General features: G+C 42.4%; 1 protein-coding gene and 1 long non-coding RNA gene across 2 annotated transcripts in view; one reads left to right on the forward strand and one right to left on the reverse strand.

Moving 5' to 3' along the window:
- The window catches only part of LOC309626895 (aromatase-like), a gene marked incomplete at its 3' end in the record, with an annotated part of 23,924 nt that extends 3,778 nt beyond the window's left edge, over positions 1–20,146 (reverse strand). The window contains exons 1-4 of the mRNA XM_082388221.1: positions 19,970–20,146; positions 14,113–14,263; positions 3,938–4,092; positions 1,106–1,282 (exon numbers count right to left, since the gene is read on the reverse strand). Of these exons, the coding sequence (XP_082244347.1) occupies positions 1,106–1,282; positions 3,938–4,092; positions 14,113–14,263; positions 19,970–20,114 (628 nt within the window). The 5' untranslated portion in view covers positions 20,115–20,146. The remainder of the gene's footprint in view (positions 1–1,105; positions 1,283–3,937; positions 4,093–14,112; positions 14,264–19,969) is intronic.
- LOC309626775 overlaps positions 1–21,054 on the forward strand; it is a 296,161-nt gene that overhangs the window by 71,598 nt on the left and 203,509 nt on the right. The gene's annotated exons all lie outside the window — the stretch shown is intronic.

Genomic DNA, 21,054 nt, shown 5'->3' on the forward strand with positions numbered 1-21,054 from the left:
CTCACAGACATAGAGAACAGACTTGTGGTTGTCAAGGGGGATGGCAGTGGGGGAGAGAAGGATTGGGAGTTTGGGATTAGCAGATGCAGATAATTATTTATAGGATGTATAAACAACAAGGTTCTACTGTATAGCACAGCGAACTATAGTCAATATCCTGTGATAAACCATAATGGAAAAGAATATGAAAAAGAATATATATATGTATGACTGAATCACTTTGCTGTACAGCAGAAATTAACACAACATTGTAAATCAACCACACTTCAGTACAATTAAAAAATAAATATTAGTTGAATGAATGTATGAATCAATGAACACTGCTTGAAATCAAGTCAGGAGAAATTACATTAAGCTGACAGCAGCAGAATGGAATGAATCCACATGATTAATGTTTGTTCTTTTGTTGGCGGTAGAGTTGCATGTATGTGTTTAATATTTGTTTCTGTAATATAGTGAGGAAAGCAGTTTCTTGAGTGAGACATCTTGCCAGGATTGTTATAAATGCTAAGTGACAAAGTTTATGTGAAGCAACTTTTTATACTGCTTGGCACATAGTAGACACTAAATTAATGTTAGTTATCATCATTTCCAGCAGCAGCAGTACCCTTATCATCATATAGATAGAGTCAAAGTTTTCATATTTATTGGCTTTGTGAGAGAGGTGTGTATGTGTATTCATATATATATATATAGTATGTATATGTGTGTATGTGTGTATATATATACGTATATATGTACATATTTATACATTGTGGCAAAAAGAATGGTTGGAAATGGTTAAATACATAGGTTTGGTGGTAGGATATATTTATGAATAAATCAAATGATCACATCTGTTAAGTTTCAGCTGTGGGTAGAATCTTATTTCCTAGTGCAATGAGGAGAGATACAAAAGAAATAGAAGATGGCGCCTGCTATGGATATTTATGATCGTATAAGTGAACAAGGCAGACATACCAGGAACAATTTTTAGGAATACTTAGAAAAGTTTAAAGAAGAGCAGTGTACAAAAGAGCATATCTTTACTTGAGTCTGTTATCCTTCTCATGCCCTGTTTAATAAAGGGCCCAATGTCAAGGCACAAGAATGAAAATTTCAGTACCGTCCAAGGGGATCCCCAGGAAGAGCTTGTTAGAGGTGTCCAGCATGATGCGCCGCATGAGGGTCAACACGTCCACATAGCCCAACTCGTTGCGGACCTCCTCCAGCCTGTCCAGATGCTTGGTGATGGAATCAGCACAGACGGTCACCATGCGCACCAGGCCAGGGCCAGACAAAGCTGAAGGGTACACGTCAGAGTGAGCCGCCTCCAACTCCAGGGCACACAAACTATCAGGCAATTTTGGCGTTTTGTGTTTGAAGCTTAATTGTCCACATTTTTATTATGGGTGGAGATTTTCATATTCTTCTTTATACTTTTTCTGTATTCTCTTAATTTTCTCCATAGCAGGTTATCACATTTATGGTTAAAAATGAATGATTGAATAAATAAATAAATAAGTATTTTTAAAACAAACTATTCAAAATTAAATTTTTCTTCATATGATGACATATTTGTGAGACAGCAAATGAAACATTACTTGTGGTCATAAATCACAAATCAATGATTTTCCATATTTATTATATACATTTTCCTCTAAAGAAGGTTTGAATTTGGCCAGGGTGATGTATTATGTTTCAGTGGGTGGCAGAATATTGCTGCAGAACTATTCAAATTGGATCTTACCTTTTAGATCTAAGGTGCTTCCTGTTTAATTGTAGTTCATATGTGTAAAATGCTAGTCTCCTAAATTACCAAATGTACCCTTCTCTTAATTTCGGTTTCTTTTCAAACAAATCCAGATTTATTGTACTTAGTTAATGTCATAACAGCAAAACAAATCTTTGTTGTTTGAGCAGTCTTCCTCACAGGACTGGGAACTGTTTTAGGGCAGTGACAACCTATTAACATTGTACTTCAAGTCCATAGTACATGGTGGCCCTTGATTTATATTTGTCAAATTGAGGAATGAATGAATGAGTGAATGAAATGAATGAAACCAGATAGACTGAACTGCCTCTGATTTCTCCCTTTGCTTGGCTCCTAACCCTCTGAGCAGCTAGCGGTCCTGAAGGTAGGTGGTCTAACCTGAGAGTTTAACTCTTAAAAATTCTTTCTCTCCTTGTTCTAAGTTTCTTTAAGATTTCTTTAGTAGTAATCACTTTTTTTTTTTTTTTTGGCCACCCCTTGTGGCATGCAGGACCCTAGTTCCCTGACCAAGGATCAAACCCACGCCCCCTTCACTGAAAGCGTGGAGTCTTAACCACTGGACCGCCAGGGAAGTCCCTTTTATGTCTTTTTTATTCAGACTTGCTGTTAAAGGCAGAGTCCTCAGACAAAACAAATCAGCTGTGCTGCAGAAGCCCCTGAAGGCACACTTTGCAAATAAGAAAGGAGACCTGGTGAGTGGTCCTAGACTATAAGCATTTCCACCCATGTATAAAAAAGAAGTTTGGGTTGGCAGCATACTTTCTTACTTTAGGAGGGACTTGGAGATATGAAAGGCCAGGATGCTGTTTCCTGGGTGACTGTCACATCCACAAGTAGGACAAATGATTCCTTAATGACTCAGTACTTTGCATGGAAGGGTCGGCTTTATCACTCCCAGGCTGATGTATGATTTGCCTCTATGTTCAAGAGCTTGAAGCCACATTTCAAACATATAAACAGAATGTAATATCACTGAAAGGGTCACAGGCCGAGGAATGTGGGCAGCCTCTAGAAGCTGGAAAAGTCAAGGAAACACTTTCTCCCTAGAGCCTCCAGAAAGAAACACAGCCTTATCAGTGCCTTGATTTTAGCCCTGTGAGGCCTATGTCAGACTTTTGACCCATCAAATTGTAAGGTAGTGAACGTGTGGTTTGAAACCACTAAGTCTGTGTCAATTTGTTAAGCAGCAATAGGAAACCAAGGTAGTGGAATCTGTGCTAGAGTTGTGCTGAGTCTTGGTGATGGGCAGCTCTGTGGAGGGGGATCACCACTAGACTGGGACAGGCATAGTTTTTCCCTGTCTCGGCAGCTACACAGGAGGCATCTAGGTTCACTACAGAGGCTGGCTGGAGGGAAGAATATCCATGGTCCCTGGTCAGACCTACAACCCATCTAGCACCAGAGTCCATCAATGATAAGGTTTCTAGTACATGACCATCTTCTCTGATGTTAATGTCAAAGGTTGGTCATGTTTATTTCCCAAAGGCTTCCATTCCATCGGCATATAGTAAAGAGGGAAATCACTAGATAGGGAGGTTCGGGATCTGGTCTCTGCTCATTGATTCCTCGCTGTGTTGCCTGGGGGGAAATCAGAAGCGCTCTAAAAATGTATTTACTTAAGTATAAAACTCAGAGGCTAGACAAGATACAGCCCTTCTCAGTTCTAAAATTCTCTAATTTGCAAATTTCTTTCTGTTAAAACATCTGGGATGTCAGTCAGTGATTCAGCAAACATGTTGGCATTGTTAAATCAACTATATGGCTGATACACTAAATTCTTAACTGAAGTGACCTTAAGTATATAGGGTGCCAATTCCCCTTCACATTCGTGAAATTGTTTGTGTGTTAACAAGAAAAACAGAGTTTGTGGTGGTTAAATATGTAGGATCTGGGGTTGTATCCTATGCTACCATTTACTAATGGTGGAAACTTGGGCAAGGTACTTAACCTCATTATGCCTCAGTTATCTCATTTGTAAAATATAAGTGATAAAGAGTATTTACCACATGGGGTTGCTGTGGGATTAAAGTAACAAGTACTTAAAACACTGCCTACTACATAGTACATGTATAATGAATGTTAGCTCTTACTATTTCAAAACTGTGAAGCAGCAGAAGTTAAAAATGATTTCAAGAAGGCATATTCATAGACAAAAGAGCAGAATGTAGCCAGACATCTGAATACCTTTCATAAAGTAAGTTCTAACAGCTTTCCAGAGGACTGGATTATTGTTAAATATGATGCCTTTCTCATGCATGCCAATGCACTGCAACCCAAGTTTGCTGCCGAATCGGGATGTGTAGTGATTGTGCTTCATTACGTGGAACACACTTGAGGACCTGCAGAGAAAGCAAACCTTGGGGTTACTTGTTGAGGGTCAGGAGGACTCAGTGTGATGAGTTTGCTTACCAGGTGGCTCTCATACCAAATGCCTGTTGATCTAAATGCAATGCATAATTTCTAGTATTCAGATTAAATAAGCACTTGTGTTAGCACAAGAACCTCCTTCTCCAGTTGAAACATTTCTACCTGCTAGCTCTCTGTTTGAGCATCCCTAAAGATCGAACACACACACACAGAGTTATTCGTTATTTCCCCGTACCTAACTCCAAGTCACTAAAATACGACCCTCTAACGTTGTCAGAGCTGCAAGGCTGTAAGAAACTGAACCCTCCACAACACCATATTCCTGAGAGCCTCCAGCCCTCAAGCAGCCCCACTCCAGACAGTGCTCCCCATGTAGAAGTGAGCCTCATAATCAGAAGTTGCTGGAATAACTGAAGTCTTACCTCTTTAGTTTGGAAGCAACAGTTCTGCCTTGTACCACCCATCCCCCAGAGGCTCTAATCAGGCCTGGTCCCTCCAGGGGGGTATCATTCTAGGACTGAAGGACATCTCCTGGGCACCTCTGGCCCTGGGCTTGGCTGGCTGGGCTGGGCTGGAAGGCTCTCTGTGGTGGTGACAGCAGCTGTCTTGGGGCTCTGCATCCATCATGGTTCATCAAGGTCTCCAGGGTCACAGAGTTCTCCCAGGACATAGGACACGCTGAGCCATTAGATAGCCCTTGCTGTGGCAACCCTGGGACCTTGCCAGGAACCCAGGCTTCCTTGAACTTCCTGGTTCCTCTTCCACTGCTCTGCCCTCTATTCCCACCCCCAGGCCCGGCTGTTAAGGCCTGAGCTGGGCCTTCAGAGCAACTAGGAAGGAGCAGGCAGCCCCTCCCCACCCATCTCCTCCTCTAGGACTTGCTTTCTGCCCCAAATCCCAGTCTAATTGGGGCACGATAAGGCAATGAGCATTATAACATGTTGTAAAATCCTAAATGAAGACGTCATGGGACCTCCGTGTGTGAGGAGAATATTGTCTTCTTAGGACAGTGGTACAGAATTCTTCTGCAGAGACTCACTTTGTTGAGAAGATGTTTTATTTATTTATTTATTTATTTATTTGGTTGGTTGGTTGGCTGCACCAGGTATTAGTTGTGGCAGGCGGTCTCCTTAGTGCGGCATGTGGGCTCCTTAGTTGTGGCATGCACGTGGGATCTACTTCCCTGACCAGGGATCGAAGCCAGGCCCCCTGCATTGGGGGCATGGAGTCTTAACCACTGCACCACCAAGGAAGTCCCGAGAAGATGCTTTATTAAGATTGCTTATAAATTAGGCTATGGCATTGGAAGGATAAATGGATCATTTAAATAATTTGATGATTGAGAGGATAAAGGATAAATGGATAGTTATTCTCTTCAAGATAAAAGGTGGGGTGGGTTTATTAGATGGTGGATGCAAGCAGCACAGGGAAGGCTTGAGAGGAAACAGCTGAGATGAACCCATGTTTATGACGATCTGAGGAGGAGAGGGACTCCTCATTCACTGCTCAGTGAAAGAGGGACTTTAGAAGAAAAGAATGTCTGTTGGGAACTCATGAAGTTAAGAATCAGGTGTGGGAGGTATAAACTAATTTTCATCTACCAAGAGAAAAATTAAATTCTGCAGGTGACTGCATTTCCTGTGCAACGGGGCTGAGGTTGGAAAAGGTTCATGCAGGGCTTAGACAGAAGCAGGCTACCTGGGTGAGGGCTAAGTGGTGTCTGTGACCATGATGAGCACGGCTCAGGAAGCTGGAAGTCCAAAATGTCCTCGTTAATAAGCTATGTGGTTGACCCTCCTTATGGTGAGTGAGATGGAGGGGGTATGAACACAGACGGGATGGAGTTTATCAGAGCATAGGAAGATATAAGCAGGACATGTGGTGTTTGTATGTCCATTGTTTTCATAAGTGCCAGTGTTTGTATTATAGGCGAAGACTGAACACCAAACACCCCTTGGAGAAATCAAATGAGATTATCTAAAGGTACAGAGGAAAGTCAGTTCAGTGAGGATACACGGCAGACAGACCAGGGCAGAAGGAGGTGCAGACAGCCACCCCAAAATCCTTACCCACAGGGGCACCTAGATATGGTGAGGGAGGGAGGAGAGAGAAGTCATGTCTCAGCCACCTCCCTCCAAGTTCAGCCTTTTTACCTATGACCCTGGTAATGCCACCTCTGAGGCGTGGGGCCCTCGACTGACTCTGCTGCTGAGTAGACAGTAGGACCCCAGGGTTTGTGCTCAGATACAGACAAGGTCTCATGTATCACCCTCCACCTCCCCGTGCTAGCAAAGCTATTCCAAGCACATTATCCAGACTCCTCTGTGGGGCAGGACAACAGGCTCTTCAGATTACAGGGTTTATGTCACAGTGTTTATACATGAACCACACGGCCAAGTGCAAATTCCCTTTAGTAATATGTAAGCATGGCAGTTCTGCAACTTCAAAAAATTTCCACTTGAGTAGCTTTAAATTGATAGCCATTTTTCTTGGAGATAATCAGAAAAAGGAAGCGGAGTTTGGGAATTAAAAAGGGGCAGAGTGGAGAGCAGAGAAGGAGTAGAGGTTTTCTGCAGTGCAGCTACGGGAGACATGAAGAAAGCCAATGCATTAGTCTGTGTTTTGGCCGTGTTTACAGGGCAGGAGCCAGAACGTATATAAAAGTTGCCCATCCTGTGTGCCCTGGTGAGGAGCTGCCATAGGCAGAGCTAAAGTGATAGAACCATTAACTTCGGGGCTCGAGAGGTAACCTGCTCAGGTCTGCTAGGGAAGTTAAAATAGATCTTCCAGAGCTTTCCCACATGAGGATTACCCATTATCCCATGTCTCCAAGGCCAGAGTGGAGTTCAGAGACACAGATCATAACATCAGAAAGGAACCAAACATTTGGGCAGAGGAATAAAAAGAAAATACGCACATTATTGCAGGAAAGTAAAATATGTTTATGAACATCTTTTTGATACTGCAGATGAGGGAGAATCTGGTGTGCAGGGGATAGAAGATGGAAAGAATTGCACAGTGCTCAACTGCGCAAATTCAAGATGCATAACATTTCTGGTGTTAGCTTTATTTTAGATGTTATCTTTTCTTATTTTGGTGAACTTAATATTGTTGAAGTTTTTAAGTTCAACACGAGTAAACAGGTGTTCACTGCAGCTTTGCTATTTTGTCCCCACTTCTCCACTGAAGTTTTGTTTCTCAACTGCAAATTTTCCTACTATGGGTGTTCTCTGAACACATAACCCTCAAAGACGGGGAGTGGCTACTATAGCCTATGTAACTTTTCTTACACTGGGCTAGGGTGGCCATCTTCTCATTAGTTCCTCTCTCTCTGAGTTGACATTTGGCTCCTAAGAGGATGACTTCATCTCAGTGAGGTTGTTCAGTAAATGTCTGTGAGGACATATTCCCATAGAAGACAGTGGGCCAAAGAGCTCATCTCTGGCTGAGTAGATTAGGCTGTAGGCTAAGTATTTAATCCATCACATTTGTGATGTATTCCAAGAGCTTTAAAAGGAAGCCCCTGAAATAATGGCAATGGAGAGAAGTGAAAACACGATTAGTACCCGAATGAATTATTTACTTGATATTTGTTTCAGGAAGAAAACTCTATTTTTAATCAAAATGCTCTCTACTAAGTCAAATATATTCTTGCATTGATGCAAGATAATATTCATCAAATTATCCTGAGTTTTGGACAAGTTTTTCTCTTACTAGCAACTGTAAAAACAAAAACAAAAATCCAGATACTTCTTATGTACATTCCAGGGAATTAATTTGACTGACACACAGATAAATTTTTGTCCTGTGTAGAAACATCATGCTATAGTAAGGACTAAAATTCTTATTAATTAATAGATTTCAGAACTTTAGCTATTCTTATCTTCCCCTACTCTATAATCAAAGCAGAAAGTAATTTGTATACTCTTTATTCACAAACTCATATCTGCAAATTTTAAGTGTTTAGACAACAAGCAGAATACTATTTTTCTGGTCTGACCTTCAGAGCTTTTCCGTATATCGTGAAACACATTGGTCTGTCCATATGTTTTGAGGAATTACTGGTCAATTAAAAACTTCAACCCAATTAAATGTTAGTTAATAAAGAGCGAACGTTAAATCAATTGTCCTTTAGGGGGCGCCAACATCTCAGTTATCCTGAGACAGAGGCTCTGACTTGGCAAAGAATGAAGTAGGCAAGACAGAAGTGATACACATAGCAAGCAAACTGTCACCAAGGACGAGCAGTTTAAAATAAGGTCACTTATCAAAAGTAGGCTGGCTTTATCTAACTGGAGTAAATCAGGAAAGTGAAGAAGGGAAGGTTGGTGACGAACTAGGGATGTCAGCCCAGGGCTCCCCTGATATTCAGGAGAACACTAGAGGTCTCCTTCCCACAGTGTGGGCTGGCCTGTAACACCAGGTGAGGGAGATGTTACATTGACTGACTGACTGACTGACTGGCTGGGAGAGTGAGGAGTTCTCACCACTGAGGAGAGACAGAGTGAGTCCCCAAGCTCAGAAGGGACAGTGGGCAGTGTAAGATGCCTGATCCCTGGGGTCATTATTCTTCTTGAAACGTGACTGAAGTCAAAAGACATCCCCAAAGATGGCAAACCTAACGTCTCTTCAAAATGAAAAGTAGCCAGGAAGTAAGTCCTTAGGTGGTAAAGAAAAAGCCACCCTCCCGTTCTGAGTTTAAAGAACTCACACACCTGTGGTCAGGTTCAAGATTGATGAGTACTAGAAATAGGGGGGAGGCAATCAATGGAATATTTGGTACCAAACATTTAAAAACACGTGCCTTGTGTAGACCTGTTCTGTGCCTGTGACTTACACTCCATCAATTCTACCACGTTTTCCCTGTCCTTTGCCCTCTAATATCCTTACCCAGGTTTGATACTGAGGTCACTGCAAGAGAAGAAGAATCTTTGTAACAAAGAGATCTGACTGTAACCACCCTAAGCTGACCAAATTTAGTATCACTAATATGGGACCACCTTCCCTGGTCTCTTGATGTGATGCAATGTGAAGTGCCTAGGACTAACAGGAACGTATTATTACACAACAATTAACCTGAATCGAATAGAGCCTGTAGACCTAGTGTTCAGTTTATAAGCAATACCAGGAGTAGAAGAATATGTTCAATGACACCATAATGAGACAATGAGAGAAATTTGGAATGTGGGACATCCTGTAAGACAACTGATGTGGTCTCTTCAGAAGGTCAAGGCCATGGGGAAAAAAGGCGGAGGACTGCTCTTCTAACTTTCCTGTTCATTTGAACTTTTCTTACTAGAAAGTTGGAAAAGTATTTTCTTGTCGATCTTTAGAGTCTCTCCTTTTCATGCATCCTCAACTCCCTTGACCCTCTGCTTACTTTGTCCTAGTTGCCTGGTAAAACCTCAGCCCTGGCTGAATCCAGCTCTCAGTTTAGCTTACTCTGTGCTTGCACCTGGCAGCTGAATGGGGCCGGGGAAAAAACCATACATGCACACGGACACACACACACACACACACACACACACACACACACACACACTCACACTGGCAGGTCTCAGTTAAATTTCAAGTGGGCCCTTAGTGCAGCTGGCAGTTCTACTACATTTCCCAAGTCCAGTCACTCTCTTGCTTTCCTGGATGACTGTTATATCCTGTCTCCTCTGTCCCCCAGTGTTGTAGTTCTTCACCTTTAATTTCAGCTACAGACTTTATTTCCTATTTTACTGAGAAAACAGAAGCAACTGGAACCTCTGCAAGTCCAACCACCAGGATCAGTGCCCATATATTCAACCTTCCCTCCTGTTACTGTGGATGAACTTCCAGGTCCCTTTTCAAGGCCACGTCCACTTGTTACCTGGACCCGCTTGTCATCTCACCTGGCACACTCCTCCTGTCTGCTGCATCAACACTTTCCTCTGTAACTCATCATTCCCATCAAAACACACATGTCATAATATCTTATATCTTAACAAATAAAAACTCCTTGGACCAAACATCCCTTTCAGCTCTGTTCCATTTCTCTGCCTCCTTTATGGCAAACTCCTGGAAAGAGTGTCTATACCTGCTGCCTCCAATTCTTCTCTCCCCATTCTCTACAGTGGTCAGACTTTTGCCCCCAGCACTCCACTGAAACTGCCCTTGTCAAGGTCACCCATGACCTTCCTCCCTGGTGCTAAATGCATTGCTCACATCTCTGTCCAGTCATGTGGCACTATCTGGAGAGTTGACAATTCCATCCTCTCTGACATGCATTCTTGTCTGGCTTTCAGACCACCACGCTCTCCTGGTTTTCCCTTCTCTGTGTGGCTGTCCTTCTCAGCCTCCTTTGCTAGTTTCTGACTACAGTGGAAGGTCTGAATGGTTTGATACTGAGGTCACTGCAAGAGAAAAAGATATCCTATGTATCCTAGATATCTTAATATCCTGTTCAGCGGTACTAGGCAAGTCAAGTCAAAATATCTGAAATGGAATCCTGATTTCTCCCCATCGCAAAGTTGCTCCACCCACCTCATCTTCTATATAGCCCATATCTACCTGATAATGGTGTGGACAACCATCCTGGTTTGCCCAGCTTAAAAATCCCACAGCGTGGGAAATCCTCTGGTTCCAAGTAAACCAAGACAGTTGTTCACCCTACTGATAATACTATGTTTTAGCCTTTTATTGTTGGTATATTAATACTGTAACAATATATTCCTCTACAAGGGTAGGGATTAGGGAGTGATTTGTTCATGATGATACCTGTCGTACATAATAAAGTTCTCAATAAATATTTATTTAATGAATGAATGGAGAGCCAATAATTTCTATGGTAGTTTAGGATCATCCAGTGCTTAGTATAATTCTCAATAGTGGATGCTTACAAAATAAATGAATGAATTCCCTATAAATTTATACACAATAAATACAGGTATACAAATACTATAACAATAATTAGTATTTAAATGGCTAACAGATGTGCAAATATGACCCCAATTAGCATGTTAATTGCTAATTCCCCTTTATGGATGCTACCCACATTCTCCTTTTTGATACTATTACAAACACTAATACATACACACAACATACAGTGTCATGCGTAACGTCTGTAGACCCTCAGTGATTTAGAGCATCCCTGCCTGGGAATCGTGCACACTTTACGCACTTTAAGATGATCAGATGGGAGCTCCCTCCAGAGCCCCCAGTTGCTCAGGCAGAATCCTGGCAACACTAGTGCCTGACGTCCCCCCCTGAAGTTCTGCAGCACCCCCGACTTCAGAACTCAGCTGACTTGAAAGTTGGGGCATAATCTCAGCACAGTTGTAATGACTACAGATGTCAAACTTTTCGAAAGAGAAAAAATCTGGCAAACTATTCAAAGAAAAAGAAAAAGCTTTCTGAGGTCCAATGGGGTCTTTTCAAGAGGTACGGGTAGTTCTGGAAGGACCTGAAGAGCAGACAAGGGAAGGAGATGGGGACAAACATGTCCTATTCCCGCGGGGAGCTCAGCCCTTAACAACAAAATTGAGCGGCTCAGAGGCAATTATAGAGAACACAGAGACTCCAACCAGAGAAAAGCCTATGAGGACAGAACAGGGAAAGAACTGGGAGAGCTGGGGGAAGGGCAGAGTGGGATGTTGTCCAGGTCCTCAGCGTGAATCAGCACCTGACCCTGTCAGGGTGGCTAAGGTCACCTTCCTAACTAAGATAGCAGAGTGATCAGATGCCACCTGTGCTGTAACGAGGATCCTATTTCAGGAATTGCCTTTGGGGTTCCTGGGAATTTGTCTGGTGATCTAAGTATCTAGTGTCTAAGAGCAATTTCTATCCTGGTCCTCTGGTCCTTTCTCACGTGCTTCATTCTTCCCTCCAGGTCTAGTCTTGCACTCCCACCACCTGAGCTACACTTAAGGGTAAGAAAATTAGACAGAACCCCTCCAACCTGCTTAGGTGTTTCCCCAACCCCAGGGAAAGGCCCCCTGCCCCAGAAGCTTCTTACCTTCTCTCCTCCCTCAAGCGTTGCAGCACATTGGAATCACCTGGGGCTCTAAACACTACCGATGCCTGGGTCCACCCCATCAAGAGACTGTAACAGTTGGGTTGTGGCCTGGGCAGTGGGGTTTTGAACAGCTCCCTGGGTGACTTTCATGTGCAGCCCGGGTGAGAAGCACTGCTCTAGATCCTGAGCTGCAGGCGTCATCCTTTTGGATGAATATCCTGCAGGTCCCTTTGCCTGTATCTGAGGGAAAGGGGTGACAGGGAAGGCAGACGCTGACTTGAGGAGGGCTGGAAGGCAACTTGCTGTGCTGGGGGATCCAAGAGCAGAAGGCAGTGTCCCAGTCCTCCAAGCCCAGTCGCCATCTGTTCCAGGACATTTCTGAGGCTCTAGTCAGTTGTACAAGTGAGTAGAGTGTTGATTTTGAAAATGAGAGCATATCAAATTCACTTAAATTTGGCTAGGCAGAGCTCCATAGACCAAGAGAAGTAAAATCCAAGAGTAACTCTGGCCTCGCCATTAGAGCAGTGGATCTGAAATTGGAGTGTGCCTCAGAATCACCTGGAGGGCTTGTGGAAACAGATCGCTGGGCCCCGCCCCCAGATTTTCTTATTTAGTGGGTCAGGGTGGGACCCAAGGATGGGCATTTCTCACAAGTTCCCAAATATGTGGATGCTGCTGGTTTGGGGGCCACTGTCTGAGAACCACTGCACTGGGGTGTTTCACTGTGAACCCAATGAAATGACATTTCCACCTGAAGCTATTTATGGTTAGATGTGTAACACGGTCTGCCTTAGCTACTCGTCAAACTTTTACAACACCAAACTGAGTGAAATGAAAAAAAAAAGGCAAAAACCGAGATATTTGTTTGGTTGAAAATAACATTTTAGGATAGTAAGAAATATTTGGAAGAATAACATTTTTCTCCCCTGTTCCCTTCTTTCATGTATTTGGTTCAAGGAATTAGGCTTTGAGTTCATCATGGTGTTTTATGAAATGATGTTCATTATCTTGGCCTGAAAACAATCAATGTAGTTTCCAGAAATGCTTTACTTACTTTTGGGCAATAGTGTGTATCTGAACAAATGATTCTAATAAATCAGTAAAATCCCCTGGTCAGTCTTAGTTTGTATGTAAATCCTATCAAGGATTATAAATATAAAAAAATCGTGAATGAGACAGTTTGAAGCTAGCTTTGCTGACAGTCTAAGAAAGAGAGCTGAATGTTCAGAACATCTAGTGAAGTGTGCTCTCTTTTAAACTCTCCGTTTTCTATGACCAATCAGTAAGAAAACTAATATTTCAGAAGCCTAGTTTTTCACAGTGGGCGCACATTTTGTTAACCCTGGAGTGAATTCAATCTTCTAGTTATCCAGAAAATATAACAGAGCAGGGGGAATTGGGGGAACACCATTTCTTTTAACCGGCAATATTATTTCTGATTTATGTAAAATCACTCAGCAAGGACACTGGCACAGAGTCACCAATGGGATAGCAGTGTATGAATGGCGCCTTCTTCACTGTCTACCCTCCTGGAGTTTCTTGGTAGCCTGGCATTAGAAACACGACAACAAATTGATATAGTCAGATTTTTCTGTCTCAGGCTTTTGCTTCTGTTATTGTTTTTTTTGTTTGTTTGTTTGTTTTATGCTTATGGTAGAGATAAGACTAACAACTTAGGAAAGTAAAAAGTTAATATCTCTCTCTAAGTACGTTTTGTCAAAGCCAAATCACCTGGATCTAAGTTTCTACATTCACTGCTCAGGGAGATTTTGAATGATTTCTCAACTTTCCAGAGTTCTTTATCTGTGTACCTTTGGCTTCAAGCAAAGCCCAATTATTCCACTTGTCTACAGTTTTAGATTTTTACCTGGAAATCACTCACCTTCCTTTAAGTAGTAAAAACATAGTCTTCGAAATAAAGACAGCAAGATATCAAAATCAGTTTGTTTTTTAAAAGGAAAAATCCCAGCCTTGATATTAAATATACATCTTTGATTATTAACAGACTTACTTGCTAATAATGACAGTTTCCTCTCCATATATCCAGGCTCTCATGAATTCTCCATATGTCTTATTGTAGTAATTGCAGGCACTGCCAATCCCCATCCAGAGGAACCTGCAGTAGGAAATGAGGGGCCCAATTCCCAGAAAATAGCCAGGACCTAGGAAAGTCATCAGATTACAATCAGTATTTCCTCAACACCAGAAGGAGCAATTACTTTAAATTACTGATGTTCTTGTTCTTTTTTATCTAAATGTTCTTTTAATCTTCTGACATATAGGTGAATTACTTAAAAAGAAAAAGGGAAAAAGATTTAAAAAACAACATAAGCATAACATGAGGCTCTTCACAGCTCCGAGTAAAAAGTATTCCAGAATACATAGTACTCCAGTTCCATTTGATCTCAAGCATTTCATTCTGAATGGACTGGAGTAGTTGTCTATTCTTTAAATTTATTTATTTATTTATTTATTTTTGCCTGTGTTGGGTCTTCGTTTCTGTGCGAGGGCTTTCTCTAGTTGTGGCAAGCGGGGGCCACTCTTCATTGCGGTGCGCGGGCCTCTCACTATCGTGGACTCTCTTGTTGCGGAGCACAGGCTCCAGACGCGCAGGCTCAGTAGTTGTGGCTCATGGGCCCAGTTGCTCCGCGGCATGTGGGATCTTCCCAGACCAGGGCTCGAACCCGTGTCCCCTGCATTAACAGGCAGATTCTCAACCACTGCGCCACCAGGGAAGCCCCAGTTGTCTATTCTTGCTGTGTTAAACGGTGTCAATGAGTTTCAAATACAAGTCAATCAGTCCCTCTGGTAGCAGGAATGAAAACCAGGACAAGTGACAAGCTGACAGGTCTGTCTGGCTGCCTAGTTTTGTCTGAAAACTTTGGGTTTGAAAGCACCGGTCAACGGAATGGGTGGGTTTGAATTAGTTTGTGGTTTTGGTGTCATCTGTTTAACTGTGAGAAACATGGTCTGCAAAGACAATGTCCAAACAAAAAACATCCATTCCTCTTTTTTTTCCTTCAAAAGGATTTGGTTTAGGAAGAGAATCTTAAGCTAAATCTCATTAGACAAAATAAAGCTAAGCATTGAGGAATGAGGCAGTGGCTCTGATCAGTGTCTAGACCAGAGTCTGAGTCCAGTGATGTGGTTTTAGTGAAGAGCCGTGGCCCTTACACCCTTGCTGATGCAGACGATGACAGAATTGTGAAGACTGTGAATCTGGTGAGCAGCCAGGGGAGTTGCTGTTGCTTGTGTCAGAGAACAAACTTGGCAGCTTGATTTTAGTGGTGGTGGTGGTGAAAAGTTTGTCGAAAGCTTGTTGGAATGGTTTTAGGAGTTTTATTGTAAAGTTATACCATTTCTATATATTACTCCTTTAATTCCGTTCTGTCAGTGAAATAGTCATGGAGCCAAAACTCACACAACTGTCTGAGACAGTACAGTACTCTCACTGCCTGGTCTGGAGTTCTGTAATAATCTACATAACCTAAGTTTTTGCATGAATCATCTAAATTGGAAGTTTAGCCCCAGATTTGACAAACAGGGATTACTCCTTAATCTGAAGTAGCTGGGTTAATGTGGACAAGACTGTCTGCTTTTTTGTCTCTAAAGTGAAGGTCTTTGTTAATGTCTACAGAACCAAAACGAATTTTAGTTTCTTTGGTCAGAGGGTCTTAATCTTAGGATTGTTCTAATAGTACTATGAATAGATGACTGACTTTATATTAAAATGATTTCATTAAGTTCTTAAAAGAATTAAGCAAGCTGATTTGATTATATACATATTTCCTTAAAATATCATCAGATATACTGACCTCTTATCAACTGACATATTATGCATAATAACAAAATACTTTGCTAAATATTTACAGCTTGAAACATTGTAGACTGTCAATAAATATTTCCTGAATGAATTTTAAAAGTTAATTAGACTTGTGTAAAGCATGAAGATTTAAATGTTATCCTTATTTAGAATATTTTAGGTGTATTTACATTTTAATAAAAATGGAAAAATATATTATTTCTCATACATTTAGTCCATGTGAAGTCAAACGTCTGTCTGTTTGGGAATAGACTTATTCAACAAACATTTACTTCATATGCTAGGGCCATGAGGAACAAAGACATACAAATCAAGGCTTCACTTTTCAGTTTTTATGTAAAAGTTTCGTGCCATGTAGAAAGTCTTAGTATTTGGGAACCACCATTCTAATTTAAAATATGAAAGTGGAGAGCTGTATCTCCTGAAAAAGGGAGATTGTGATTGTGTTGAACTCCCTTAGGAGTTGAGAACCTGAGTGTTCTAACCAGAGAGAATTAGAGTTTTGAGTCCTTAGCGATCCATCTTATGTCAGCTTAATTCATCCAACAAACACTGAGACCCTTCTAGGTATAGATATAGCTCCAAGTTAGACCTGTGATGGTATGATAAGTATAACTAGGTCCCCATCAGATCCTGGGCAGGGAAAAGAAATGTGAAAAAAAGCACAAAATCAAATAATTATCACACAATATGATCTTTTCACTTAATGTGTATATCTTATACCTTCCGGTTGGAGAGAAGAATGCTCTAGGCAGGGAGAAATTTTGGTAGAATATTAGGGAAATACTCTGGTTGTGTCCACATTACACTGCTCTCTGCTTCTCAGATTTGGGAACGCTCATCTAGGCATGTGTGAGTGCAGGAGTCTCTTGCACACCCTCAGGGGAGCAGTAAATACGTCACTGCATTTTTGTGCAGAGATGGCCTCCATGAAGCCAGCAGCTGGGGCCTCCCACCCTCTGTCCTAATCAAGAAGCTGTTACGTTCCATGCTGGGTGTATACCCTAGAGAACCCTGTGCACACAAATGTTCATAGCAGCACTGTTCACAATAGCCCCAAGCTGGAGACACCCTAAATGTCCATCACCAGTAGAATGGGAGATTAAACCATGGGGTGTTCATATAACTGCATACCATATGAACTGCAGCTGCATGCCACAACCTGGATGAAACCCACAGGCAAAAAAGTGAGCAAAAAAGCAAGATAGAAGAATAATGTAGGATTCTATTGCTAAAGCATGTAAAACCAGGCAAAACTAAAGTACGTTGTTTGGAATATGAAATTAGGTGAGAAATCTATAAAAAAGCAGGGGAGCAATCGGTAAGAAATAGAAGGTTGTTTACTTCTGGGGATGAGAGTGGGTATGTTTGAAAAGGCACAAGAGGAGTTTCTAGGATGCTGCTAACATGCTACTTCTTGTCCTGGTCTGTGATGACATGTTTATTTGTGCATTTTCTGTAAAACAGATTTTTAATGGGCAAAAGGAGACTATTGCCATGTCGTTTTTTTCCAGTGCTCCCATAAAGAATGTGGTGCCCAGGGCAGAGAGGGCCTCTGCGGGAGAGGACCCACATGCAAGGTTGGGCATTGCCCTGTATCCTTGGGGAAGGGAGAGCTGCCACGTGCCAGGTGACTATAATCCTGGCAGAGATCAGTGAACTGGGGCAGTTTCCCCAAATTGAAGCTTACAGAACCCCCAAATAGGAATGATTCTTTCCTCTCTGAACCCTCACGGCCCTTGCTGGCACTAAGTCCTCTGCCTATGTGTGTCACCTTTGCACACTCCTCGAGCCCCCTGTCCCCATCACCTGATAATGCAGGGCCTCTCAGTAAGTGTGGGTTTAAGAAGCTTAGATTTGAGTCCCAGTTTCATCACTTACTAGTTATGGACACCTAGCATCTTTAAGTCTCAGTTTCTTCATCTGTAAAATAGGCATCAACACACTCTACTCACCAGAGTGCCCAGAGGTTCACAGGAGAAAGTGGGTGTGAAACTGCTTTGAAAACTATAACTTACTAGAGGGCTTTGGCTCATTGTACCCTCTCAACTCTTTGGCTTCACTGACCCTGAGATTCCCCATATGTATAAAGCTAAGAACCCAGAGAGCCAGTGCTTGGAGGGATCTGGCAAAAGGAGTTCAGAAGTATTGGTCAGCAAGACCCATCCAACAAGGCCAGTGTCCTCACCTTCCCTTCCCCAACCAGGAGTCACGGGATCTCAGCCTGGGCCAGAGGTTTCTAGAACTAGAAGGTTCTGACCAGACCTCACATTTTCCCAAGGAAAGCATGGAACTAGAAGCTCGCTGGTAGCAAAATGATCATCTACCTGGGATTTAGGTCTTCCTGGTAGTTCCCCTATTGCCACTCTCCTTCCAGTTGAGATGCTGGCAAGCCATCTCCCTTCTGTGGCTTTAAGTCCTCCCCCGTGAACTGAGGAGTTTGAACTCCATAGTTACTCATACTTGTCACAACTGTTTGCCTGGACAAGGCAGAGCCCTTCTCTGAGGCTCAGTTTCCCCTTCTGTCAAATGAACGGGTTGGGCTCCATTCCGTGGCTCTCAACCCTGACTGCTCAGGAAAGCCACCTGGGAAGATGTTAAAAAAACAAAAACCCACATGGCGACCCTCCTCAGGCAGGGCTGAGAACCACAGGACTATGTGATAGTGTCATAGACTGTCAGTGTATGACAGCATGATGTCCCCAGCCCAGAGGTGGTGGACAGAGTGAGCTACCAGCTAGGCTCCTGGTCCAGGGCTTCAAGGATGCCAGTTCTTGTGTTTGCCCCTCCCCAAAGGTCCAAGGGAGTTCTACCATCACCTGCAACATAAACATCTGGGGGGACTTGTTAAAAAATACCTCCTCCCTCACCTCCACCATTCACGGACCCTGACTTGGGTGCCCACTGGGGGAGGAGAAATCCAGTGAGGAAGGAGCAGTGGTGGGGAAGGGGTTCAAGTTAAAAGACTGTGGAACAGTCTTCCTTCAGACCCCCATCAGGAGTAGAGAACAAAACAAACTAAACATTCCATTCCATTGGGCCTTATAGTAAACTAAAATACCAGGCTGAATTGGGCAGAGAGACAGTCAGTTCTCTGGAAAACGATGGAGAATCCAGACCCAGGGCACTTTGCAGCAGCGCCACATTCCCACTCGACATCACTCTGTGAAGAGGCCCACGATGCTTGAAAGTGTGTAAGGACTCTGCTCTTGAAATAAAGCCTTATCGGATATCTTATGGAACTGGGGACAGATGCCTGCTATGAGGAGTTTTCCCTGAAAACTAAAAAACCATCTGATATTTCTGAGTTAATCTGGTAGTGTGGAGTGATGGGGTTTCTACTGGAATTATCTGGATAATTATATTATACTCTACTTTTGATTGATCCACAGAGCTTGTGGAAGGTTTTTTTAGGTTTTCAAGGGAACCATAGTCATCCCCATTTTTCTTCCACTGTCCAGGTCCCATCCAGCCCTTGTGGTGGCACCAACATCACCACCATGCCCCAAAATAAAAGAAAATAAAGAATGGGATAAAGAGAAGGAATAGGTTCAAGAAAGGGAGAGGGCAGAGGACATGGATGAGGCAAAGTGGGAGGGAGACAGAAAGGAGTACAGAAGGCATTCCAGAGACATGTTCACCTTTAGAGCAAAATTGGAACGAATTTGAATGAAAAAAAAACACCTGGAATTTTACCTTGCTCCACTCCATCGCAAACTTACTTTAAAGGATACTTGTGCCAAGTCTATCTTACCAAAACAAAATGCCGACTGGAAGCGGTTATCTAATATATTTTTTAGTGCTTTCATTTAACATGTACAGATAATTGGTATAAAAGTATTCACCTTCACCATTGTAAAGCAATTATACTTCAATAAAGATGTTTAAAAAAAAATATTCACCTGAATTCATTTGCTAATATGCTGTGGGCTTCAGCCATCTCCTCAGGTTTACTCTTCGCTGTTTTGCAAATTTCCTTTACCCTCATGGACCAAAAGCCCAAGGAAACACTCTCCTTAGATACAGAGCTAAATGACTGTGTTACCTGGTATTGAGGATGTGTTTTTATAATTCCAAACCAAGAGAAGAAAGCCAGTGAGCAGCAGGATTGCAATGCTGGCAACAGGCGCAACTTCAGTCACCATGCTGGTGACGTTATAATGCCTTGGGTTCAGCACTTCCAAAACCATCTTGTGTTGCTTGATCTTAGGGGAAGCAATTTAAAGTCCTGTGGAAGTCAGAGTGGCAGAAAAATTAGAGAATCCCCCAAAGGTACATCTAGGACTCCTGTTGCTTCAGAGGATGCTGTACTGTAGAGATGGGTGCTTTGTTTGATAACGTGATTGGACACTTAGACAAGACAGATTTGTAGTTACAAGTCAAAACAATCAAGCCCAAGAGAGATCTTTTGGCTTGAAGTGCGGCATTTCTGACCTTGGTAGAATCTCATGTTTGTTTAGACTCTTGGTCTGATAGAACCATATCATCTTGCCGTTGAGTAGGTAAGAGTGACTGAATTCTCAACTGAGAGCTAAATTTCTTACAAAATACATGAAAATGAAGCTCATTCCAGTGGTGGAGTCATTCTGTGACTTCATCAGCAGATTTTGTTTAGGCAGTCTTTTTCCCTGGTGGACAAATCAACTGAAAAAAAAAAAAAAAAAAAGCATCCTCCAACCCCTTTCCTTGCTCAAAATTACTTCTCTAAAAGGGTAAGCTTCTCCAGTAAGAAGGTGTTTCATGGGCATCATTGAGGCAATCTCAGAGCCTCCCATAAAGTTGTCTGTTGAATTCAATGTAACTCACTCAGGGCAGTCTTTTTCTATTGGCTTTGATGAGGCTTAAAATCTCTTGCACCACGCTAGATGAAGCAGTGTACATGGAGGCCAATGTCAGAGTGAGTAGGAAAGAAGAATAGGAGAGGAAGGAAAAAGGGAGAGAAGAAAGAGAAGGAATAGGGAAGCAGGAAGAAAAGAGAGGACAAACATAGTAGTTGCCACCAGAAATAGGCTCAGGTGCCATTCAGCAACCAAGCTCCCCACAGCAGCCAGTCTCCTGTGGAGGACAATTTTCAGTTTGATTTGATGATTCTGTTTTTTTTTGTTTTTTGTTTTTTTAAATTGGAGTGCA

Source organism: Balaenoptera borealis (assembly GCF_965194805.1).
Source record: "Balaenoptera borealis genome assembly, chromosome: 3".
In the NCBI taxonomy this organism is placed as follows: Eukaryota; Metazoa; Chordata; class Mammalia; order Artiodactyla; family Balaenopteridae; genus Balaenoptera; species Balaenoptera borealis.